Here is a 26,351-nt window from a genome sequence, read left to right on the forward strand (position 1 = left end):
ATCAAGGCATGAAGGTTAAACAAACTTTGCCACCGAGTGAAACACAAAATTTTTCACGACACCAACACGAACAAAATACTGACTATAAAACATCAAAATAAATAAAATTTGTCAATTTTTTCAAATATTCATGATTCAAAATCATCATTTATAGGTAAAATCTAGCAGTTAAAATTTGTATGAAATTACTTTGCCCGCTTGTGGATAAAATGCAATTTTGCTATCTGTGTTCAAATAGCAAAGTAAGCCTTTACCAGTTGGTGTGGTGAAAATAGCTATACTTACTTACTAAAAAGTTACAAGTAAAAAAATTGACCTACTAATGGGTAAGGTGCCCAGAAGGCTGGCCGCATTACCCCACTGGATAGCAATGCTGATCCGCTGAGCGAATGACCAGCCCTCTGGTCACCAGACGCCTCTATGAGGCGCTTGGACAGCTCCCGTGATGACGTAATCAGGCAGAAACAACATCAGCCATGTCATCTATTAGATTTTCTGTGAATGAAGTAAATTCAGTGCGAAAACAACACTTTCTGACACTTAAAGTACGAGGCATAAAGGGCATTATGTCAGTGATTTATTTGACATGAATTATATGACGTCACTACATGGCCGACAGCGTTTTCGGTGGCCAAAATTAAAAAAAAGTTACTCACATTTTTAAATTAAAAATATGTAGTCATCATACACATTTAATACCCAAAGTCATTGAATATTGGTTTCTTATGTCAGATATAACAAAATACAATCATTTATTGTGCCAAATTAGATATGAGTCTAGTAGCCTATTGATCCAGTTCCTACTCGTATCCATGTTATGGGACCTAAACAAAGAAAGAAGAAGGTAGGCCACAAATCGAGAAAACCTTTCCAGATACAATTTGTACGAATAATTTATCTCTTTTCATTCCCTGTTTCCGCCTTCAATAGTCTTTATTACAGTTACAGACCTTAAGGTCGGCAACTTGAAGGTCTAGGGAACCGTGACGTGACGTGACGTGACGACGGAAGACAACCAGGGTAAGGTCGCGTTACAACACGAGGCTTAGGAAGCTCCTTTGTGTGGAACAGAGGTGGCGGTGGAGACGACTTTGGAAAAAAAATGTAAAAATACATTTTTGATATAAGATTTTAACACTGACTCTGTGATGGCGTGATATAAGAACAATACAATAAAGTATTGCTGTCTTATTAACTTAGACATTTTTTTACGGGAGACAAAAATTTTGCTAGGTTGGTGTAAGCTGTCGGGCCGCTGATGGTAAATGAAACGCGTAAAACTTCAGCTGTACTATATTACATTTATGTACATAACACACACGAAAAAAGACAATATATGAATATAGGTATACAAAACTTGTGCGAAATAGAACATTTGTCGCTCATTGACAGTTCGAGCGAAAACATCTGTACAAAAACAAAAGACGCGCGTTGGCAACGGCATCCGTACCGACCCGGCTGCCACGCCGCTGCGTGCCGCGCTGCACGGATGTTGGTAGTTCCGTCGCCTACAGTCGGGTTGATAGAATCCTGGTGTTGCTTTGTATGATCTTATGCATTCACTCCGTAAATTATTGCAGTTGAAGATGACACTAAACAGACAGTAAGCCCTGTAAGTTATTTATGAAATGGAGGATACAAAAATATCTGACGCAACCTTATTTGTAGAGGCCTAAGACCGTCTCACATATTTTTGTTTGAAACCTTTTTTAGTCAGTCACGACTCCATTCACGTGTCTGCGCTCCAAATCCGCTATACCTTGAGCGTCTTTTCTTTTATAATCACATGTAATATTTTAACCCCTACCTCTGCACTCCTACGTATCCTGTGACTCTTCACACATTGTAACAAGAGTTGTTTTACCATGACTAGAGTTTCATAGTCTGCAGTTTCATAGTCACTAGTAAATAAATCGGAGCAGGAAAGGTGTTCTTAAAAATCTGAACACACTTCTATTATAAAGGCGATAGAGTATGTGTTTACATATTTTGAGCACCTCAGGCACTCAGATATATATGCTGACTATACAGTCAGCATACACATTATAGAGGTGTTTCGTACTTTGTAATAAGAGTTATTTTAACGTGGCAAATGTAAGTTTTAGTTTAGTATGGGTAAAGCTTTGTATAAAAGCTTAGAAGATGGTGACATTTGCACATTCGTTCTGACATCCTTGTTCTGTGACAGTTCAGCTAATATGAAGGTAGTCAGTTTATTTTGGTTTATATTATATTAAATATTGTATTTCTCATAAATATATTATAAGCTTCAATATTGAGCAATAACTAGAAGTTTTTTCAACTTCATGAGGAAATAAGGAAAACCTTTATGAGTAATATTAAACAAAAATACGTATAAACTTTGTATTAATATTTTTTTGCATAAAAGTAATAAATAATTTGGAATTCTATTCATTTACGAATAAAAAGTCATCTTAAGTTACAATGAAAATAGACAAACATTTGTGTTTCATAGTTGCTTTGTTTTTAATTGTAAGTTCCTAATCATTATGCAGTAAACTATTACTCTATGAGTAAACTTATATTATTGTACCTACGTAAAATATTAATTTTATTTTGAACCCGTTGACCACGAATGCTGTAAAGTGTTCGAAATGTCGGGATGATTAGTAAATTCATTTTTCTACTCGTTGTCTGTAATCTGTCAATTAGGACACCACAGACTAAACTATAAGTGCTAACTTTTCAGTGTTGGATACTCTATGGCAGTTCCGACTCCGACTCAACTATAATATCTCATTATAGTTGACTTTAGTTAACTGTAATAATTTCAAAAATAGAACTTTATACAATTTCTATACTAATTTGCGATACCTGGCCAATTTTTTTGCATCTGAAACACATTTTTTTTTATCTGTCGCGTTATCGGCCAATCAGAGACGACTATTACAAACAATTGGTTGCTAGGTAATTCGATGTTAATACAACGGTGAACGACGCTATTAACATTAATTTTAACTTGAATGATGATATTTCCGTTCATTGATGATGAAGATGATGACTCGTAGAAAAAGTATTGTATACAATAGTGATATAATTAAGCTTTTCACTCTCGTACCGTACTATTAGGCCACTCAGCAAGCTTCGTGGCCTAAACATGGTACTCGACTGAAAAGCTGTGTATTATATCACGATTGTATAAAATACTATCCTACTTATACGCGATATAATCCGTTTCCTTAGTTTTATTTTATGAATTTCAAAGTTTTATTATTCTTAAAAGTTGCTGAACAAAATTATATTGTTGATGATGTTTGAGGAGCCCACTCCCACTGCTGAATGTTTTGTTCCGTTTTGTTCATTCCAATTAATTTTGCAATAAGGAGATTTTTATTTGAATTAATATTAAAAATTCAATTGGAAAGAATCTTATTGCATTTCATGCATACCTTATACCTACGGATCTTTTTGCAACGGAAAGCCACATTTCAATTTTGTTTTTATTTCAGACCATCATTGCAACTGCTGTTCTCTTGGCCATCACATTGGCCGAACCTCCCCCGTCTAACAGGTAACCCTTCATCTTTATCAAAAAATGTTTTTAAAGTTTTCCGAGTGTTTATGGGCGACAGAGATCGCTTACCATCAGGCGACTTGTCTGTACGTTTGCCTCCTACCTTATTAAAAATATTTTAAATAAATTACTTATATGAAACACCAAGGCGCGTATACAAGTGGTTTCATTTTATGTCGCACTACTACGGTTACAATCCGCCTATCCGCTAAGCATGAACAATAGGTCACTTGACAACGCCAATTAATTTTAACTTTGGCTAGACAGGCAAAAAGTCAATAGGCTACTTGCCTCCTAGTCAAATCAGCTTCCTTTTAAGAACTGTCAAAACGAATTTCAACGTCTTGCTAATATGAAATTAATATGAAATCGAATTGAGTGACGTCACGGTCAACTCAGTTACTTTATATAATTCTACCTGACTTATTAAATAGAAATTGAATTTTATTTATCTGATGCTTTATTTCGTGCATGGTATAAAATATTTTATTTTAAATACAGTCAAGTTCCCTATTTATATTCTACTAATATGGGATTTTTATGTCCCCAGAGTTTAAAATCTTGCCATATTATTTCAGCTACCTCCCTCCCCCCGCTGCCGGCCGCAGTGGTGGGTACCCCAGCGGTGGCCCTCAGGGTTCCGGTGTAATAGCGGCCAGGAGTGGCCTGGAGCACGGGGATCATGGGTTCCAGGGTCATGGAAGCCATGGGCATGCGGCGCAGGGCAATGGATTTGCTAGGTAAGACTTACTCCCGCTGAAGGCAGTAGCTACCCCAGCGGTGGCCCTCAGGGTCCCGGCGTCATAGCGGCCAGGAGTGGCCTGGAGCACGGGGATCATGGGTTCCAGGGTCATGGAGCCATGGGCTTGCGGCGAAGGGCAATGGGTTTGCTAGTTAAGACTTCCTGTCATTGAAGGCAGTAGCTACCAAAGGGTCTCGGCGTCATAGTAGCCAGGAGTGGCCTGGAGCACGGGGATCATGGGTTCCAGGGTCATGGAGCCATGGGCTTGCGGCGAAGGGCAATGGATTTGCTAGTTATATAAGACTTCCTGTCACTGAAGGCAGTAGCTACCAAAGGGTCTCGGCGTCATAGCAGCCAGGAATGGCTTGGAGCATGGGGATCATGGGTTCCTGGGTCATGGAGCCATGGGCTTGCGGCGCAGGGCAATGGATTTGCTAGGTAGGACTTCCTGCCGCTGAAGACGGTGGTGGCTGGCAGGACCCAGCGGTGGCCCTCAGGATCCCGGCGACATAGCAACCAGGAGTGGCCTGGACTGTAGGGCTTCCTATTTATCTCAATATTATATTCTGCCTTCTGGTATACCCACCAGCAATTTTTGCTATCTACAGCTCATGAGAGCCTGGACACTCCTTTGGCATTTGTTTATCTTAATGTGTCATTATTTTAATGTAACATGCTTATCCTATGGGTTTTTCTTGGAGGTTAGGTTGATTTGTAAGATTATTTAAAAATATATATTTATTTTCTCAGGAGTGGACTTGGCGGTCATGGCAGTCTCAATGGTCTCGGTCAGTCGGCTTTTGGAAGGAACGGGCTTGAGGACAGCGGGGTAAGTGCGACTTTGAATTTAGGGGTGAATTCCTTAAGAACTAAGTATATACCTAGGTGTAGGTAAAAATTGTATCAATACAAAAAGTCATTTAAAATCAGTCTCTGGGTAACAGGATCATTTTCATATTGTGTTAAAAAATATCTGACAATCGGTTTTGTATTGTTCGGGTTGGTTAACATGTTACCCACCTTAACTCAAGAATGAAGACACCGCCCATTTACATTACATTTTCAACACAGACTTTTGCACAGTTCACGCATCACTTATTCTTATCTGGTTGAAGTCATTCACTCATTTAAAACGAATCATTTTCATATCATTCAATGAGAGTCATGCTTCAACTAATATACAGATGTAGTGCAAAAAGAGTTGCTTTCGTATTGTTATGGAAACGTACGAACGTGTCTTGCTATTTCAGTCAGTCTCAGTACAAGATGTACTGACGTTGACTGAACTAACATGACAAATACGAACGTTTCCGAAGGAAACCCTTTTCGCATTTCATCTGTATATTATATAGGCCCCTCATAGACAAACGTGCCTTTCCATTGGAGCGAAAATGCACGCAGACAGCAGATAGACGGGTGTCAACTAAGCATTCTTCTCTTTGGCGCTGCATTATAGCTCTATTCTCTGCTTATCTCCGATTTAGTGAAAAGGCAGACATAAAATAAGTATCTCATAAAACTAATCAGCTATGTGGGGCCTAACAGAATAAGTATAAGTACTGAATTACTGCTCAAAACCTAAAACCAAAGACTAGTGACCACGTCCCACCAAAAAACACACGGGACTTGCAACTTTTTGATAATCTGGTATTGCAGAGCAAATAACACAGATTGTTGCTAATCTGTGGTCATGAGTACTTATGCTTGGTTCTGCAGGAGCCAGCGAACTACAACTTCGGGTATATGGTGAGCGATTTCGAGGAGGGCACGGATTTCGGACACCATGAGGAAAGGCAGGACGAGCGGGCCGAGGGGGAGTACCATGTTGTGCTGCCTGATGGCAGGAAGCAGGTAAAGGGTTGACATTTCTTCATGAACACCACAATTCCCATGCACACTAAATTCATGCCAACTTATCATAAACAGGGCATCTCCACGCTCGGCCTACGTGCCAGTTTGTGGAACATCCCTTAGATTTGTGCGAAAGACAGACAATAATGCCGACCACTGGTTTATTGTTTGGTGTTCTCTATTTACCGCTGTTTGTCAAGCGTGAGGAAGCACCTTCAGATACAATATTCTTGATCCTTGTTCTCATAAAACTTGAGCTTCTTTCCTGGTATTATTTGAATCTGATAAGCCAAGACAAGTGGCTTCTAAAATAATGTGAAAAGTTTGAGAATACCTTTACCTACCTGCATATCTGTCCATTTATTCTATTCGTCATTCAAGTCGCATCATACACATTTCTCTTCGTCTCTTGGGATTGGGATGGGATTAACAAATTAATATCTACTTGGACCAGTTTAGTATTTATTTAAAAGTAAAAAGTTTTTTTCAGCAGCAACACTTGTATTATTCTTTTAAATTTTGAAGACGTCAATTTGAATTATTCTCTTAAATTTTGAAGACGTCAACCTAATCCCTTTTTCAGACCGTAAGCTACGAAGCCGACGAGCGTGGCTTCAAACCCCACATCTCCTACGAAGACACTGACGTGTCTGGTCGCGCCGGCGGCTACGACTCAAATGCCAACAACGCGCGCAGCTTCGGTAATGGCGGACACGGTAACCATGGCAACGCCCGCTCTAATGGCTACTGACTCACTTCACACCTTATTTTAATAATCATAAGTCTTTGCTTTGTATAATGGCGTAGAATTTAAGTGCAAATCTGAAAATGCTAAAAATATTATTCTGATTTATTGTATTGTTGGCACGAGCTAGTTTTTTTATTAATAGGTAAATATATTTTTATTTTTTCATCGAAATAACTTGGTTTAATTCTTTCCTTCTGAGGGCCACAGACCACCTTCTCGTTGTCGATATCTGTTCAGCTTCCGCCCCACGTTGCAGAATGTACTATTATTTCGATTACCTACCGCTAAAAACAATAGTTATTTGTTATACAAGGGGGCAAAGTTGTATTTTAACGCCGAGTGTGGAATTGAAAAACGAGCAAGTGAAAGGATTCTATAGTTGAACCACGAGCGAAGCGAGTGGTTCGAGAATAGAATCCTGAACTTGCGAGTTTTTTTAACACACGAGAAGTAAAATACATTTGCACCCGAGTGTAACACAAAACTTTTTCCCTCACTATAGCGAGAAAACTACAACGCAAAAAATGCGTTTATCACTGCTTCCAGTAGTTCCACAGGTGGTAAATCATCTTTATTACTAGATTCACCTACTTTTATCAATTTTAAAGCAGTTAATTTGACTTTATTCAAGGTTAAATTACTTTACCCACTAGTGGATAAAATGCGTTTTTACCCGCTGGTATTAAAGGACAAAACACGTGTTTCCGGGCTAGTGAGGGGAAAAATAATTTGATTAATGTTTCTTTGGTTTCAGCGGTATTACATATAAAATATAAAGTACATAATTTTTAAGAAAAAAAACCGTCGCCTTTCGGGTTCTGGTGAAAGCTACTTGCGAATGTTGGATTATGTAGAAATGTGTAAGTATTTTTTAAAACTGCTTTTAATGCTTTAATTATTAGATGGAAACACAAATGGATAAACGTATAACGTTAAGGTTTGAGGAGTTTCCTCAATTCCTCATGAATCCGATTATATTATAAGAAATCGAAGCTATAGACAAACTTTGACTTGAAAACTCAATATGCTTAACAAACATAACTAAATAAATATCACTGTTCTGAACTTAAATGCATGCTTTTCTTACAAAAATACCAAAGTCACTATGAGTGTGCCGTTCAGATTTGAGGAGTTCGGTTCTGACTATCATCAGCAGTTCCACTGCACCAAATGTCACTGTTCTGGACGTAAGTGCATGCTGTTCTTATAAAAGTACCAAAGTCACTATAAGCGTGCCGTTCAGATTTGAGGAGTTTGGTTCTGGCAATCATCAGCAGTTCCACTGCACCAAATGTCACTGTTCTGGACGAAAGTGCATGCTGTTCTTATAAAAATACCAAAGTCACTATAAGCGTGCCGTTCAGATTTGAGGAGTTCGGTTCTGACCATAATCAGCAATTCCACTGCACCAAATGTCACTGTTCTGGACGAAAGTGCATGCTGTTCTTATAAAAATACCAAAGTCACTATAAGCGTGCCGTTCAGATTTGAAGAGTTCCATTCTGGCCATCATCAGCAGTTCCACTGCACCAAATGTCACTGTTCCGTACCTAAATGCATGCTGTTCCTTTAAAAACACAAAAATCACCATATGTATGCCTTTCAGATTCGAGGAGTTCCCTCGATTTCTCCAGGATCCCATCATCAGAACTGGGTTCTGAGAAAAATGGGACCAATCTGTATGCATATACATTCAATCAAAAAAAAATTTTCAAAATCGGTCCAGTAACGACGGAGATATCGAGGAACAAACATAAAAAAAAACATACAGACGACTTGATAACCGTCCTTCTTGAGAGATATGAGGCGACGGTTAAAAATGGTAGCTTTAATGTTTACACTTTAAAGCGATGGTTTTTAAACTAATAATGATAATAAGAGCGAATTGATCTCAAACAAATCGCGTTTGTGCGTAAAATGATCAAATATTGACACACAACCGTCTGCTCGCCCGTCATCGCTATGTTTGTTTAGAGCTTTGAGAATTTTTTTGAAAAATGGGTCAGAGTCAGAACAGAACATTATATCACGGACTAAGTATAAAATTAAGCCTGTGCCAGACGGCAGACAACCACCGTGTCTGTAAGATGACCTTGGTAGAAAAACAGTGGTTAGCAAGCGGTTGGTAACTTGGTACTATAAACTTTTAGTTGTAAGTCCAAAGGAATGAACGGGAGAGGGGAACCGAGAAAATGTGGACGCACTGCGTTAGAGATGATGAAAGGAAATCAAGTGAATGATAAGATGACATTGACAGGTGATAGAGAGTTATGGAAGAGGAAGACTTGCTGCGCCGATTCCAAATGACTGGGTGACTGGGAAGGGCAAGCGAATGATGATGATGAGTTGAAACGTTGAAAGTCCACATTTCAAAAATACTTTGTGTATTTTAGCCTAGTATCTATTGCCCAATCATCAAGAGATCAAGTGAGTACACAAACACATACACATTATTTTTAATATTTTTATGTTTAAATAATACATACATACATACAATCACGCCTGTATCCCATAAAAGGGGTAGGCAGAGCACATGAAACTACTCAAGTTTCTGTGCCACTCTTGGCAAATAAGGAGTTGAAAGAAAACGAAACTGTGACATTGCAGTGACAGGTTGCCAGCCTCTCGCCTACGCCACAATTTAACCCATATCCCATAGTCGACTTCTACGACACCCACGGGAAGAAAAGGGGTGGTGAAATTCTTAGCCCGTCACCAGACGGGACGTTTAAATAATATTATTTTTAATTGGGTATATTTATTAAATTTTGTTGTTTATTTCCTTCTCATTGAACACAAAGCTGTTATTGATGCTGTTCACGTATTCTTTACATGGGGTATTCCTATACATATACATTTTGGTATCTCTAATTATTAATAATAGGTACATGTTACTGGCAATAACATCGCACAAAAGAAGGCCACAAAAATATCTGCAACGATTTTATTTCTAGAGCCATAAAGACTGTGTTAGATGCAGCCTTAAATTATTTTTGTGTTTTTTGCCGGTGCCTGTACCTACATATAACATATTACTTATATCTAAGAATATAAGCCCTTCGGATATATACGAAATACAAGAAATAGAAGCATAAAAAAATCAATTAAATCAATAAGACCAAGAGCTTTTATGAGAAAATGATTACGCATTGACCTTGTTTGGTATCATCAAACTACGTAAAATATCCCAAAATAAACAAACACCCACGCTACACATCCATCCATACGAAACGAGGTTCAAAATTAAATTGTCAATATTTCCTAGTAAGTAAAACGGCTAAGCAGAGAAAGCTTTATCATTGTAGAGGTTAATATGGACTTACGGATCAAGATGTATTGGTCGTTCTATTTGTATCTCATCGCCAAAATAGATAGACCAAAAAATCTTGATCGATTGTTTTAAATGAAGGATCACGTTATAATAGTCGATTTTGAACGATTTTTCGCATTATAATTGCACAATTAGATCAAACACTAATTAAATATTTTCAAATATTTGTTGAGTATAGCCTTGTGTTTTTTTTTGGAATATATGGGTATAAAACGATGAGGTTTCGGTGGACAGACATCATTCGGTGTTCCTTGATCTCAAGCAAACCAATAGCAATATGAAGGTGCGTGAATAATTATTAACATGTTTGTGATACCTTTTAAAGTGGAAAATTATTTTATGGTTCAGGAAATTACACAGTTTGTAAAGTTTTATAAAGTTTAATACACAGCATTTTACAATTTTAGCAAGCAATGAATATCAACGAAATAAAACTATGAAAAAAAAGTAATACAAAAATCACACTTTCCTTTCCAATAAGGAAAATCGACTTGATATTCATTATTGTCATCGGTTGCCGCGATAGTTACTCATGAAATAAAACGATGGAAACGGATTAAATCGCGTATAATGAATTTAAAATTCATCCCGTTGACCACGAACGCTGTAAAGTGTTCGAAACGTCGGGATGAATTTTAAATTAATTATACGCGATTTAATCCGTTTCCATCGTTTTATTTCATGAGTAACTATCGCGGCAACCGATGACAATAATGAATATCAAGTCGATTTTCCTTATTGGAAAGGAAAGTGTGATTTTTGTATTACTTTTCTGCAACGATTTTCATAAAGTGTTTTTTTTTTTGGTGGTAGAAGAATTCAATACTGTACATTGATTAAATTATTGTAACTTGCAATTACAAAAACTTACATAAACCCAAATACCTAATTTTAATAAGTTGTGCAATAACTTTCAAAATTTAAAAAGAGCACAAATATTAATTATTATCAAAGTAAGACTTTACAGTAAGTAGTTACAATATTTGACCACATTTCACTATTCATGTAATTTTATTTTTATTCCATTGCAATTCTAGTTTTTCGCATTTATTGTGGAGAAAAATGACTAAATTGTGTTTATTCTAGGTCCTTGCTCTAGTAATCTTCGCGGTGGCGTCCGTTTCCAGCTCAGGGTCTGGGCCCTACCTGCCTAGTGGCTGGAGACCCCAGGGTCCTGCCTTCTACTTGCCTTCGGAGGTTCAGGTACTTGTTCTTCCCTTCTAGCCTATTTTGTGTCCCACTGCTGGGCAAAGATCTCATGCTTGTTATTGAATTTTCAAAAATGTTTGTAGCTTGGTATTTTTACGATGTTTACAAGAAATCATATTTTCTTGTTATGTTGTTATCGGTTCGTTTACTTTAGGTACTAGGTAGTTTAAAACAGCTTATCTCAACTAATTTCTAAATATTTTTTTAGAAACCATCAGAAAACCCTCTAAAAGACACCATCCTGAATGAATCAGAAGCATCAGGCTCAGACGCTCTCCGCGAATACGGTCCTCCTAAAGTAGTCGAGGTCTCACAAGACCTGACTCGCCAGGCTCTTCCTGAGACCGAGACCGAACAGGCCTTCGTTGTTATTGACGCTAAGTTTGCTGAAGATATCAACGGAGAAGAGAAAGAGGTTAAAGGAGAAGTGAAAGTTGCTGAAGAAATCAATAGCGAAGATAAAGTTGGTGAGGAGAATGTAGAAGTGAAAGAAGGAGAAGCTAGAGTGGTTGAAGTTGAGGAAGTTACTGATGCTATTGTTGATGCTGTTGAAGGTGAATATAGTGCTTTCGTAACTTTTTTTATATTGTAGTCAATCGGAATAATAAATATCTATGCTTTATGTGCAGACACAATAATGAATTCTTTTGATAAGATTATTATTTATTTTACAACACTTTTAGTTAAGCTGATAATGTAAAGAAAGAAAAAATTTAACATCATTTGAATTTCTGAATATCGAGCCGCTCTTAACTATAAAACAAAACATATTTTGAACAATTAGTTTTATTTTAAACTTAATTTTCTTTTAGTAACCACAGCGCAAAAATCCACTGAAGAAGCAGTAACTGAAGTCAATGAACAATCAACTACCGAAGCTGCCCAGGCACCTCAAGGACGTGCTGTTGACGTTGCCATTGAAATAGAAGCCCAAGAAGCAACGACTGAAAAGGCAGAAGCAACCACTGAGGTCGCCGAAGTAAAGACAGTTGAAGCAGATAGCAACGTTGAGTCTTCGCAAGTAGAACAAGTCAGTCAAGTTCAGGATGTTCAGGAGGTCAACCAAGCTGAGGTCAGGACGATTGAGGGTGTGCAGAATGTTGCTGAGGCGCTCACTAATTTGGAGAAGGAGATTAAAGCTCAACAGGTAAGTTTTATGGATTTTGTTAAATAATTTCCAATGGCAATTAATAATTTGTTGTCGTCCACGGGTATATTGTTGGTGAATTTGGAAGGTAATATATGGGTCATTCTACGAGACAGCGTTTTTTGTCTTATTCCTCTGTCCTTTTTTATTTTTGAAATTTGACCAATAAGGACATACTCTTGTGAAAATAGATTTATTTTTAGACATAACTATGGTTTTGGCCCATATTTTTGTGAACTCATTCATAAAATAAATTCATTTTAACTTTTTGGTCCAGAGGAATAAGAAATTTAGGCCCAGAGGAATAAGATAAGTCAGGATAGGTTAACAAAAATGTTAAAAAACCGTATATTTATAAATTATATATTGTACTTTTGTTCACAAAACTATCAAAAAAGTATTCTAGAATATTTTTATATTTATTTTTATTAATAACATTCAGACTGTAAATGCACTAGGTGCTAAAAAGGTCTAATTTTTTTTTATTAATATTTTAAAAAAGTTGTAAGTTTTTTTATTAAGTTACTTTAAAATATAGGAAATCACTTGAAAACTACTCTTCTTTTTGAAAGTCAGTTAAGAAAAACAAGAAAAATTTAGGAAATTCTTATTCCATTGTCCAAAATCCATAGGAATAAGGGACAAAGGAATAAGAAATTATCGAAAAAAAACCAATGATTCATAATGTGTATGTACAACGCGGCTGTCGTTGATAATATGAATAGATAGTACGTAAATCAATTAATTAAGCAAAAAAGTACATTTTTAAAAGTTACACAAATCCCAAAAAACCGAACAGAGTAATAAGAATGATACCTGAACCACGGACAGAGGAATAAGATATTTACCTTCGTAATTCCGGAGCCACGTGCAACAGCCGAAACTTCCACCTCGTACCACGTTCCGAACGCGACTGATTATTCCCCGCGGGGAGAAGTTTGTCTACAATCTTCAATACGTTTACGATACAGGCGAATAAAGCCCGCACCAGAGAAATAAGAATTTTGTCGCGGACATCTCTTATTTCCTAAATTTTAAATACAAAATTATAGATAAAAAAATACTTGTTAAATTTTAGTAATGTAGTAACTAATAATGTATCCATGTACTCAATCAAAATATTCGTTAAGATGACTGAATTGAAGTTATCATCACATGTTTAGAGAAAAATGGAGAACGGACACGACAGAGTAGTAAGAATAACGGATATATTTTTTTAATATAAAAAATTACAATGACCTTATACTAAAGCTAATCGATGTCCCAGTCGACTAGAGATATAAAGTATCTCTGAAAAAAAAACCAGGATTTTAAACTAAAGTTTTCAGTGAAATAAGCCTCCGGACATTGAAAATTAGGGTCTCGGAGAATCACCCATATGCCCTTACTGCAGGATCGGGTATATTATCATTTTGGTTATGTGTAAATGTGAAATTTGATATTTTTATAGGTTCAATCCAACGAAGAAGCCATTGATGTGAAATCTGTGCAAGTTTTAGGGTATGTTTTTTCGTACACTGTATACCTACTTCTGTTTATTGATTCAAAAAATTATCATTGAAATGGTAACTGTTATCGTTTAGTTTTTTCAAGAATTTTAGTTACAACGTTATAGTTACCTACTTATAGAACTTTTTATAAATTTAAGTATTATACTTTCCCTTCAAAAATCACACCAGCATACTTTTTATGAGTAACTTTGTAAGTAATACATTAAAACAATATGAATACTTATCAAATGTTTTGCTTAGTCTTGGTTTCTAAATGTGCAGTGAGCTGAAAAAGTGCATGACGAATTTATCAATGAATTCATTCATAATTTTCGCAGCTCACTGCACACATCATTTAAATAATAAAGTCATATCAATTTTACATTTCAGTTCCGAGCAACAAGCTCCTGAAGGATTCCTGGAATACGGACCCCCTGGCTTCAGAGAGTACGGACCTCCCCAAGCTGGTGATCTTCTTAGATCTGGAGCCATTGTGCAGGTAATTATCAAATGATTCTTATACTTACTAGCCAAAGATATAACACTGAATAAGATAAACATTTAATATAAGTATAATTATATTTTTTATTATAAATGGGCTTACTCATGGCCACAGACTAGCTGAGCCAAAGACGTGGTATACGATGGAGGTCGCTCGCACAGAAGGTGCCTGTTCACCCTTGCTTTGAAGGTTGCTGGGTTGTAAGATCTGGAAAATATAGACGCCGGCACTTCCACTCCTTGGCAGCGATTTGATCTAAATGTTTTTGATGATAAAGCAATATGGTTGTTCTTACATATATTGAAGGGTTGATTTTGATTTATTTGTACAGGAACAGACCGAAGAGGAACAGAAAATCGAGACCAACGAGACTAGGAGGCGAAGATATTCTCCCAAACTAAGGTACATATATCATATAGAAATTTGTAAATAATGTAATTTGAAATTACCTACTTAATCAAGATTTTTTTTTACCAATTTGTGTTGTGAAAAAAATATATAAGTATACTCTCTATTTTCAGATTCCGAAGAAACGGCAACTACACCCGCAAGAACTAGGAAGTCTTCAAAATCTACGTCTTTTGAAAGAGCTCACCTGATTGAAGTGACAGAGGCAACATTTTCGTCATCTTAGAATATTTTATGTTATCAGTATTGCAAATTTAATAAAGAATGATGTGTTTTTAAACTGTCTTGTAAATAAAATTTATTGAGACGTATTTCTTGCTTTTTTTATTCCACACAATATCTACCCATTCAATTGTTTTTAGACAAAGTAATAGTAGTAGTAGTAGCTCTTTATTGTACAAAAACACATTAAAAATAACATACATTGAGATGTGAAGTACAAAGGCGAACTTATCCCTTAGAGGGATTTCTTCCAGTTAACCTTTGAGTAAATGAGAGGAAAGAGTTACAGGGTAACAAGATCTAGCAATTTGTACAACAAGGTACCATAAAGACAATGGATAAAAATATATACATGGTTATAGGATAAACATAACTATATCACACAAAAAGGAATGAGAAAAATACACTAAGTTGAAAAGAAACACAAAATACATATATATAAAGCAACAAAGGCAATTTAGTCAGATAACCACAGTTTCTTTAACCTCTCCTTGAGAAAGTTTCAAGTGTTTCAGGTGTTAGTTGTAACTTGTAAGTGTCTTACTTTAGTATTTTATGCAACAGGCGTTTAAAGGAGGTCAAAATAGACGAGTGGCGTGAGTAACAATTTGAGGCGAAGCCGAAAATTGTTAATAAAGACGCCACGAGTATTTTTTGACTCAGTTAAATACCGTTGGACATAGTTAAATGCACTTAGTTTTTAATAGTTTTCTAGAATAGCTGGCTTTGGGGAATAGACTTTTAAGTAGAGTTTTAAAGATCTATGCACGACCCTGTAAATGACGAATAACAGTTCGGGAGTAGAAAAAATAGGTTATTTTCCCGACAAAATACGAATCCTTGTATACCTAGAGCAAATTCTGATGTCAAACTTTATCAGACCTAGGTTTTACTACCCACACAACAACTAATTATTACTAAACTTACAAGTTTGGTCGTAACAGAGCGTAATCAATTTTTGAATAAATATTAAGCAGCCATTGAACATACCTGCATCTATTTGATATGGAAGACGCGGAATTGACAGTTCTTACGTCAAATCAGCTAGTTCACCAAAGGATTCATTGTCATTCGACATTATTGGCAAAAAAGTGATCCGCTTATACAACTTTAAAATTTCAGGAGGGGTGACCATTGTGAAGACTCTAATTTATGTTGAAACACTAGGTTTATATTTACAATGAATTATATTTCAACTTTAAAAGGAATACACAGCACAGTTATAATATTTTACAAAAGTGACAGTACAGCGGCCACAAGAGAAAAAGGTTCCACTACAACGAGGTTAGCTAAAGCCCCTAAAAGTCCTGATCTGCTCATACTATTTTCGTTACGGTTTAATAAAATTTGCTTTAAAGTTTGCTTTAAAGCCATTTTAGTCCATTTAACGCCATTGTCTGATCTACTCATACTGTTTAGGTCACGGTTTAATAAAATTTGCTTTAAAGTTTGCTTTAAAGGCATTTTAGTCCATTTAACGCCATTGTCTGATCTACTCATACTGTTTAGGTCACGGTTTAATAAAATTTGCTTTAAAGTTTGCTTTAAAGGCATTTTAGTCCATTTAACGCCATTGTCTGATCTACTCATACCGTTTAGGTCACGGTTTAATAAAATTTGCTTTAACGTTTGTTTTAAAGGTAAGTTCGTTTCTAGTAGTTTTTCTGATCTACTCATCTGGCATGGGATATCCCAGTAGGGACAATCCTTGGGTTGATCTGATCTACTCATACTATTTAGGTAACGGTTCAATAAAATTTGGTTGAAAGGTATGATAACATCATTGCCTGATCTACTATTATATGGTAGTTTGTCTGACCTACTCATACTGAAAAGATTACGGTTTAATACAATGTTCTTTAACGTTTGTTTTAAAGGTAAGTTCGTTTCTAGTAGTTTTTCTGATCTACTCATCTGACATGGGATATCCCAGTAAGGACAATCTTTAGGTTCTTCTGATCTACTAATATATGGTAGTTTGTCTGATCTACTCATACTATTTAGGTAACGATTCAATAAAATTTGATTTAAAGGTAAGTTAGGCCATTTAACATCGTTAGCTGATCTACTACGGGGTAGTTTGTCAGATCTGCTCATACCACTCTGGCACTGTACGTCCCAGTAAGCGCAACCTCCATTATGAACCTCGATTTGCGCGAATCTTTTATTATTATGTTTTGGTTTTTCTGATCTAGTCATACTATTCTGACATTGCACATCCAAGTAAGGGCAATTTCTGGATTGGACGCCGTTTAGCGCTAATCTATTATTATTCTGTTGAAGTATGTCTGATCTACTATTACTATTTTGGCATTGGACATACGGACAACTTCTGGATTGGATATCCCTCTGCGCTAATCTATAATCATTCTGTTCTGCTCCAGCGCTCTGTGCTGATGTATATGGTAGTTTACCTGATGTACTCTGACATTGGATGTCCCAATACGGACAATGTATAAGTTGGACCCCGCTCTGTCCTGATATAAATGGTACTTTCTCTGATCTATTTATACTACTCTGACATTTGATGTCCCAGTACGGACAATCTCTAAGTTGGACCTCAGTCTGCTTTTCACTCGTACTTTCATGTGGCAGTCTGTTGCACTTTTCGTCACTGGGATGGCAGAGTTCCCCACTCCCATCCTGGGGTAAGATCAGACCCTGGTATATTCGTTTAATATCATGGCTGTTAAGGTCCTTGTAGTTTGGTTGTGCGTCGTTTAGAGGTATAATGCTGGAAAATAAGAGAGTTATTATTTTTTATGTCACCATTTCGGAAAGTAGCAGTATTCTTCCGTGCAACTGCGTCCGGACCATAGCACTTTCGTTCTAGAATGTACCGTATTTAACTTTTTTTATATCTATTCACATATTTTTTATATTAAGAGTGTGATGAAAAACAATGTGTGTAATTCGGGGCGTAAGGATATTCCAAACTCGCGTCTTTAAATCGCGACGGCTTGTCTTGCTCTCGATCGTTTGCAATATTAAACTTCCGCTCCACATTGCACAATGTTCTATTTCGTTCATACGGTACATAAGATAGAAGAAAAAAGCATACTCCCATCTTAGGTTGATAATTATAAATATATACATTACAATAAAAAATACAATTATACTTACATTAAAGTTGACACCACGGTCAACCATTTTAAAATCATTTTGGAAAACGACAAATCAGGCTATGATAATAATATTATTATGATTTATTTCTTACTGAACGCCTGTTTTTATACTCCGTGTTATATAAATGTACCTATATTAAAATAAGAGGCTTTCAGATTACACATTTCCGCCATTTTCGATTTCAAATATCTTTTTTATACTAAATCGATGGCAAACAAGTGTGTGGCCCGCCGGATATGGCAAGCAGACTTCGTAAGCTGTGGACCTTTGCCGGCCTTTAAGACAATTTTCTTGAATGTTGAAGGTGTTATCGGTCCAGAAACACCGCAGATGACAGTTCATTTCACAGTTTAGCTGTGCGAGGCAGGAAGTTTCCGGAGAAACACCCGTTGAGGACTGCCAGCCATCTAAGTGATGGAGATGGAAATGTTGTCACTTAGGGCGATGGCGGAAAGAAGCGGCGGGATTAATCCGAACAATTCCTCGGAGCACGACTACCCAATTATACTTGCAATAGAAAATGCAGAGCGAGCAGCACAGCGCCAAGAGGACAAGCCGATCAGAGACATGCTGAGCTGGCAGTTAACAATCGCGTTGCTCGTCGTATGATGCGTTCCAGAGGGCGTCACAGATGAGAACAGTATTCCATCTGTGGGCGAACTTGCGCCTTAAAGAGCTGAAAGGCGGTGAGTGGGTCCGTTTGAAATACTATCGTGTTCTGTTGAGAAGCTTTTTATGCATCAAAATAATGTGCAAGGACTCTTATAGAACCTACCGTGCCTAAACTACTAGTAATATGTAATATTGTTGTTTCAAATATTCTGTTGTTTTCTTAAATTAGGTTGATATCAATTGGTTACGCAAATAAATATTGCACCAGTTTTATTATAAATAGTCTGACCTAAGCTCTACCATGTTTTAGAAACAGAGACAGATGGACAGAGTCTCACCATAAGGGTTCCTTTTGTGCGTTTTCGGTACGGAACCCTAAAAATGACATGCGTGGGTACAGTTAGCAAAAAAGATATGAATACAGTCGAAGTGCAAAAAATAATGATGTACATACTACCATATGTACACAACCTTAACTTAACGTATGTACTGACAAGGTATACATATTTTTGTCACTTTGTCTGTGTTCATATTTTTGTTGCTAACTGTATGTTTTCCGTCGCCAACTATGCCAAAATGACAGTCTAACATTGACCAACGCCGAACTTGGCGTGTTCTACGACTGTTATCTTGCCTAAGCCCCCAGGAATCATGGGATTTTTAGAAAATAAAAACAAACGAACAATGCACCTTTGATTAGGTATTGTTTATATGCTTTTCAAAGAATACTCATACATTAATATTTAATACATTTTTTCAGCATACATGGTGTTATACCGGTCACTGAAAACTTCAGTCACATCACCTCACTCTATAGGTATAACTGCGTTTTCACATTATCCAATCCGATATCGGATTTGGGACCGATTTCCTTTATGTATAGGTACAGTCGCCATCAGATATATAAGAGCGCCCGAGGTACTCAAAAATATCTGAACACGCCTCTATTGCCTAGGCGTTAGAGGCGTGTTCAGATATTTTTGAGTACCTCGGGCGCTCTTATATATCTGATGGCGACTGTACCTAATAATGGTGCCATTTTTGAAATATGCCTTTGGCAACATTCCTACATCCGATGTCGGAACGGATAATGTGAAAACGCTTTTATATCTATGGGCCCGGAGTATTTTTTTCAGTAGCTTGAGTAACTCCCTGAATAAATCAAATATATATTTTTTTTTAACAAACCGGTCGCATATTCATCATACTTAGTTGGTTTTAATTTTTCACTTTTCTATTACATTGTCTTCATATTCGTCCGTCATAATCTCATGTGGCAATGATCGTAGAAAATCCTGGTAATCCTGAAATAAAAAAAAAGATTTGAAATTCAAAACCACGTAAGACAAATCAAATCATATTATTTATTTTTAAGGCGTAGGGTAAGGCGAACACTAGCGCCACTTTCGATATTTTCTTATTTCTTCAAAATTCGCGCCAGTGTTCGCCTGAGTCCATTTTCACGTTATCCGATCCGATATCGGATATCGGAAGGATTGCAATGGAAAAATTTGCGCCTGTAATGTATTTGATATCGGTCCGACATCCGATAAGGGATCGGATTATGTTAAAACGCACTTATCCTACGCCTGAAGTTTCAAAATGGCGTAATTTACCGCCCTTAAATTTATTGCGTTTTCATACAATATCCGATGCAATATCGGATGTAGGACCGATATCAGAATTCGGAAACTGGCGATTAAATATATGAAAGAGGCGTGTACTATGCTTGTATGAGTGAAATATGACAGGTCGACTGTTCGCGTTTTTGACAGGCGATAACTGTGAGGTAACCGAGAGGGGGTGGGCGGCACTTTCAGCGGGGAGCGGGAATGGCCATACTGTACGATAGTACTCTTTATTATACTGTGCCGATATCCTGTACATAAAGGCGTGAAAGGCCTCATCTTGAGATCTGCCTTTTTAGGTTTCCGTAGTCAACTAGGAACCCTTATAGTTTCGCCATGTCTGTCTATCCGTCCGTCCGTCCGTCCGACCGCGGATAATCTCAGTGACCGTTAGCACTAGAAAGCTGAAATTTGGTACCAATATGTATATGAATCACGCCGACAAAGTGGTAAAATAAAAAGTGGAAAAAAAATGTTTTGTTAGGGTACCCCCCCTCCCCTACATGTAAAGTGGGGACTGATTTTTTTTTCATTCGAACCCCAACGTGTGATATATTGTTGGATAGGTATTTAAAAATGAATAAGGGTTTACTATAATCGTTTTTTGATAATATTAATATTTTCGGAAATAATCGCTCCTAAAGGAAAAAAAAGTGTGTCCCCCCCTCTAACTTTTGAACCATATGTTTAAAAAATATGAAAAAAATCACAAAAGTAGAACTTTATAAAGACTTTCTAGAAAAATTGTTTTGAACTTGATAGGTTCAGTAGTTTTTGAGAAAAATACGGAAAACTACGGAACCCTACACTGAGCGTGGCCCGAAACGCTCTTGGCCGGTTTTTTCAAAGTAGTGACGACATATTACATTTTGAAGGCGCCATTTTAGTTGCGCCCCCACCACCACACCGCTTTTACATCCTTCCTGCATCCGATAACTGACTGGATAATGTGAAAGCACTCTTAGACGTCAAAAAGTCCTAATAGAGGCTCAAAAATGAATTTAAAAACTTACCATATAAGTTTTCAAAGCTCGTTTAAAACTAATTTTGTGGGGCAGATTAATGTTACATTTTGGCATATAAGACGGGCAATGTATATGGCCTGGTTTCTGACTAGTTACTTCATTCGTCTCCGTCTCTCCATCTCTCTTAAAAGTCAAGTGTTTTAAGAAATTGTATTTGTAGAAACTGACGGGATCAGTATCGATGTTGAAACGGTGTTCGCCATTGGTTATAACCCTGAAATGTGAAAAAAATACTTTAAGTTAGAGGGTATGCACCCTCACACACACAAGCAGGTGTGTGCACTTTCATACTAGTCCATAGACTAGATGTGAGCGTCAAAAAAGTCTCCGAGCAACTTTGTCGTTCGTGGGCGCACAACTCTCATTGTTTACTTTCATTTGCAAAACCTGCAATTTCTCCATTGCATTGAGTTTTACACATAACGTCATTTTAGGTACGCGAGCAAACCGGACGACCAGTCTGGCCCAGTCAGTAGTGGCAGTGACCCTGCCTGCTGAGCTTTAAGAGGGTAAAATTATCTCACTTCTACCCCGAAAGCTGGATAATTTTGCAGCGCCTGTTAATGAATGTGAACATTTGTCTCTAATTGAATGATTGCTTTTAATTTTTTATCAGGCGCTATTCGAAGTTTAAATACAAGATTACGAAGTCGCGATCAAATGATAGCTGTTATAGTGTTAATATCAAGAGAGAAAAACTAAGTAAATACATAAATAAATATTGGGGACACCTTACACAAATCAACTTACTTAGCCCCAAACTAAGCAAAGCTTGTACTATGGGTGCTAAGCGATGATATACATACTTAAATAAATACATTTAATACATACCACAGAATATATAATAGTACAAGTACAAAAGGCCCATTGCTTTGATGTTAACGACATGCCGCCTTTTTAAATGCCTACAAAATTCTTACAAAGAAACGAGCCGCACGTGCGCGGCGTACTCATATAAAATGGTATACCTTGCTTATACTATTATATTCAAGCACAGATCAATACAACAAGATGGCCCTTACAGGGCGACTCGCGGTCACCAAGCATACGACAAATCAGGTTTATAAAAGTTTGAACGCGTGCGACACCGATCAGTAGCGCCCAAGTATACGACCCGCTAACAGTGTCCGTGTCCGCTCGGGAAAAAATCTTAAATAATCAATTTTGGTTGCAAACAATGGTCTCTTACAGCATAAAATGGTGTGGCAAGTCTTCTAACACTTCTACATGTAAAAAAGATGGAACAACATTCCACAGTTAAGTCAAATTAATTATTTTGTTGAATATTGTTTATTGTCCGCGGAGTTCATTTATACTGGTCAATATGGTTGTGCTGAGCGGCGCCGAGGCGCGTCCATCCCTCTTTACCGAGTTAACAATGTGATATGCTATCCCTTTCACGTAAACGATTAGGCATGGGGCCATGTTAGTTTATGTCTGTTGCGGGAACTTCGTACTGCCGTTCGTACCATGTGCTTTTTATGAAATATAAAAGAAAGCAGATTTGTAATAGTGAATAATTATCTAGAATCTGTAGAGTCTGTAGTGGTATTTAGTTCATTGATTAGTTTAGAATATTTAGTTGGTAATTTAACTTAGTAAACGTAAGTAAAAATGCACAGTTTAGTTATTAGTTACTAGAATGATTTTTATTGAGGTGCTATCACAATCATCATCCTCCTTGCGTTATCCCGGCATCGGCATTCGCCACGGCTCATGGGAGCCTGGGGTCCGCTTTGGAAACTACTACCAAGATTTGGCGTAGGCACTAGTTTTATGAAAGCGACTGCCATCTGACCTTCCAACCCGAAGGGTAACTAGGCCTTATTATAATTTAATTATAATATTATAATTTGTTGCAAAACAAATTCACCACAGTACTGGTACCGGTACCATTGTCTATAATAGACATGTCCCATTCCCATCCCTACTGCTAATCATAAAGGCGCGCCATTATTTGAAACGACCAATGGCAGCACCGTGCGCGCCCGCCTCACCCCGCAAGGATTGGTGATTTGCGTCTCGAACAATATCGCTTGCATTTGGCTTCTAGTGGGGTGTTCTGTGTATTCAAGTCTTGGGTACTTTCTAGGTATATATTATATAGTATTTATATATTTTTGTTTAAGTTCCAACATCACAAGCCTTATTGGGGGACTTGACAATCTTTTCGGGGGACTTAATCAATAGGTAGTAGATCTGTGTAAAAATGTCCTCTGGTATTTATTTTATTCAAGATATCTATTTAACTAAGCATTATTAGCCATTCCACACATGGACATCGCATATGAACCTTAAAAAAAACTCGCGACGTAAAGTAACATTAGAAAGTGCGAACGTGCGTTCCGTGAGAACGCGCGCCACCCCTGATTAGGCCGCGAACTCGCGGCCGCCTGTATGTACTTGTAGCGCGGCGACAGAATCGCGGAGTGAGCCGCCCCTGTACATACTTACATACATAGAAAACATCCATGACTCAGGAACAAATATCTGTGCTCATCACACAAATAAATGCCCTTACCGGGATTCGAACCCAGGACCGCGGCTTAGCAGGCAGGGTCACTACTGACTGAGCCAGACTGTAAAAAGTATGTAAAAAGTGTTCTACTAAATATATTTTTTTAATAATAGGTACTTACAGCAAAGCCAGGATCACGACGGACAATTTGAACACCATTTTGGGAGTTGGCTAACTGAATGTTAGCTCTGCTATGAATCTTGATACACAGACTCCCCGTTTTTATACCCAAGAAGCCTATATAAATGCTAATACTGTATCAGGGAATAATTATATTGTAATAAGTAACACTGTTTATCAGATGAGGCGTTTTCAAGAATAAATGTGAGTGTTACTAAGTTGAATCTAAAATATTCTTTTCTAAGGACAGAAAGTGTCAAATTTCTGACCGCTGCGCTGGACGAAGTTACTGCTTCCCGGCAGAACAAAAAAAGTACAATTAAGTACAGTTGACTACAAAATTACAATGCAATAAGGTGAAAAAGTGGATACATCTATTTGTAGTCGACTGTACTAAGTAGTTAAGCGGTTTGGACAAAACAAATTCAAACTCCTAAGGAAACATGAAAGAATAAGAAAATCTATGAAATTCAACATTACCTATACCTAGACTGCATTTTTTAATACGTCGCAAGCTGTTTCCGTAGTCTACGGACGCCTGCAACTTTAACATTATAGGTACATGCGCATTGCCGATCCTGAAAACCGACATACCGCATCTTCGTTGAGCTCCTAAGTCCGTTTTCACATTATCCGATCCGATATCGGATGTCGGAAGGATTTCAATGGAAAAATTACAAGATGGCGCCTGTGATGTATGGGATATCGGTCCGACATCCGATATCGGATCGGATAATGTGAAAACGCACTAACTCCTGAGTCAGTCCTGACAACTGATTTCAATCTCCTCAGTTGTATTTTTCAGTATAATTTATAACGCACACATAAGGGCAGGAAAGTCAAATTTTCTATGGGACGACAAACTTCGTTCCATCTTCGCCCTACAATTTCAAAATTTTCAAGTGTTATGGATGTGTTATCCTACTTACACTTAAGCTATTAAGCATTTTGATGTTAATGTAATAATCCACTCAATATAAATGCTAATACACTTTTCTACTTTCAATAATTTCATTATGGAAATCTCCTTCGAAGAATAACTAAAAATTGCAGAAAAAACGTGAATATTTCTGCATGGCAATACTAGATATTTATTTATACGTTTGAATGGCGTTCCGTTTCATCAATATAATTTCAATTTAATTATTTAAGGCAGTGTCAGAATCAAGTCAGAATAATATTTATTTATACGTTTGAATGGCGTTCAGTTTCATCAATATTTCAATTTAATTATTTAAGGCAGTGTCAGAATCAAGTCAGAATAATACTTATTCTGGTTAAAAAAAATTGTATTAAAAAAAAAAAGATTTCGATATTAAGAATTAAAAGAGTACTATGAGGATTTTATGAAAAAACTTTTTTAATAATGGCATAAATGGTTCACAACAAAGTCCTTTTAAATTGACATATCGTTTATATTGCGTTGTTCGGAGTGTCACTGAGTTAAGAAATGTAGGAATATCCAGCCAGGGTAACCATTAGGAAATATTTTCTACCATAGTAGCAGAAATAAGCATTTTTTTACTCAATTTTCTTTTTAAAATTATTACCAGACCACTGTCTCTCTATTGAACTTCTTGATTTATTCTGTCATAGTTTAATAATAATAAACATACCTATAAAATCAAGTGGAATGCTTATTACATTTTAGTGGTTTAGTAGTTTTTTCTATCTTGGGATGGTCATACTAAAATCAGTTTGACAGCAAATTGAGTGAATGTACTAAATGAACATTGAACGAACCGAAGCTAAAACAAAATACTCATTCGTTGTTTTCATAACCATTTCCATTCATTCACTCATGTCAGTTGGGTTAGTCATCTAGCCCGTTTCGTGTGTTTCGCTTCATTTATCTTGTTTATTTACGTTTGTTAATTAACAAAACTTATTTCGCCGATTATTTTACAACACGCAACTAACTATACACCTTCTTAGTGTTGTGAATACATGTAATATCAGTTTGTGTTTGCAAAAATTGAACTTGCTGTGTGTGTCCTGTAGTTTTGGTTGTGTTGTGTTTATTTTGACCGTTTGTGTGTGATTCCAACTGGGTGGCTCAACGTCGAAAATCAAGTAAGTGCTTTATTTTGCAATAGTTATTTCTGCACAATGTATTTACAATAAAGTTATGGATAGC

The 26,351-nt window shown here is 36.9% G+C and overlaps 5 protein-coding genes across 6 annotated transcripts in view; 3 read left to right on the forward strand and 2 right to left on the reverse strand.

The window, feature by feature from the left end:
* The first annotated feature begins 2,143 nt into the window (after positions 1 to 2,143).
* On the forward strand, positions 2,144 to 7,041 carry LOC125237148 (pro-resilin-like). The gene is made up of 6 exons (XM_048144123.1): positions 2,144 to 2,204; positions 3,471 to 3,532; positions 4,114 to 4,275; positions 5,028 to 5,106; positions 5,994 to 6,128; positions 6,712 to 7,041. Exons 1-6 carry the CDS (start codon positions 2,199 to 2,201, stop codon positions 6,877 to 6,879), a joined length of 612 nt encoding a protein of 203 aa, XP_048000080.1. The 5' UTR covers positions 2,144 to 2,198; the 3' UTR covers positions 6,880 to 7,041.
* A 3,401-nt stretch (positions 7,042 to 10,442) lies between these two features.
* Positions 10,443 to 15,274, forward strand: LOC125237084. The gene is made up of 8 exons (XM_048144037.1): positions 10,443 to 10,490; positions 11,294 to 11,410; positions 11,625 to 11,970; positions 12,229 to 12,563; positions 14,014 to 14,063; positions 14,444 to 14,552; positions 14,887 to 14,957; positions 15,077 to 15,274. The coding sequence occupies exons 1-8, from the start codon at positions 10,485 to 10,487 to the stop codon at positions 15,111 to 15,113; spliced, it is 1,071 nt and encodes a 356-aa protein (XP_047999994.1). The 5' UTR covers positions 10,443 to 10,484; the 3' UTR covers positions 15,114 to 15,274.
* Positions 15,275 to 16,243: 969 nt separating this feature from the next.
* On the reverse strand, positions 16,244 to 18,366 carry LOC125237194. Of its 2 annotated transcripts, XM_048144187.1 has the most exons (3): positions 18,309 to 18,366; positions 16,803 to 17,919; positions 16,244 to 16,712 (listed from the first exon to the last, which is right to left on the reverse strand). In XM_048144187.1, the coding sequence occupies exons 1-3, from the start codon at positions 18,344 to 18,346 to the stop codon at positions 16,416 to 16,418; spliced, it is 1,452 nt and encodes a 483-aa protein (XP_048000144.1). In that variant the 5' UTR covers positions 18,347 to 18,366; the 3' UTR covers positions 16,244 to 16,415. The 2 variants fall into 2 exon arrangements, with proteins under 2 accessions (XP_048000144.1, XP_048000143.1); XM_048144186.1 differs by having other exon boundaries at positions 16,244 to 17,919.
* A 1,642-nt stretch (positions 18,367 to 20,008) lies between these two features.
* Positions 20,009 to 24,275, reverse strand: LOC125236990. The gene is made up of 3 exons (XM_048143902.1): positions 24,216 to 24,275; positions 21,565 to 21,790; positions 20,009 to 20,227 (listed from the first exon to the last, which is right to left on the reverse strand). Exons 1-3 carry the CDS (start codon positions 24,251 to 24,253, stop codon positions 20,150 to 20,152), a joined length of 342 nt encoding a protein of 113 aa, XP_047999859.1. The 5' UTR covers positions 24,254 to 24,275; the 3' UTR covers positions 20,009 to 20,149.
* Positions 24,276 to 26,027: 1,752 nt separating this feature from the next.
* Positions 26,028 to 26,351, forward strand: part of LOC125236916 (pleckstrin homology-like domain family B member 1) — an 85,542-nt gene continuing 85,218 nt past the window's right edge. The window contains exon 1 of the mRNA XM_048143832.1: positions 26,028 to 26,287. The gene's annotated coding sequence lies outside the window, so the exon portion shown is untranslated. The remainder of the gene's footprint in view (positions 26,288 to 26,351) is intronic.

This window comes from Leguminivora glycinivorella, chromosome 20 (genome assembly GCF_023078275.1).
Source record: "Leguminivora glycinivorella isolate SPB_JAAS2020 chromosome 20, LegGlyc_1.1, whole genome shotgun sequence".
NCBI lineage: Eukaryota > Metazoa > Arthropoda > Insecta > Lepidoptera > Tortricidae > Leguminivora > Leguminivora glycinivorella.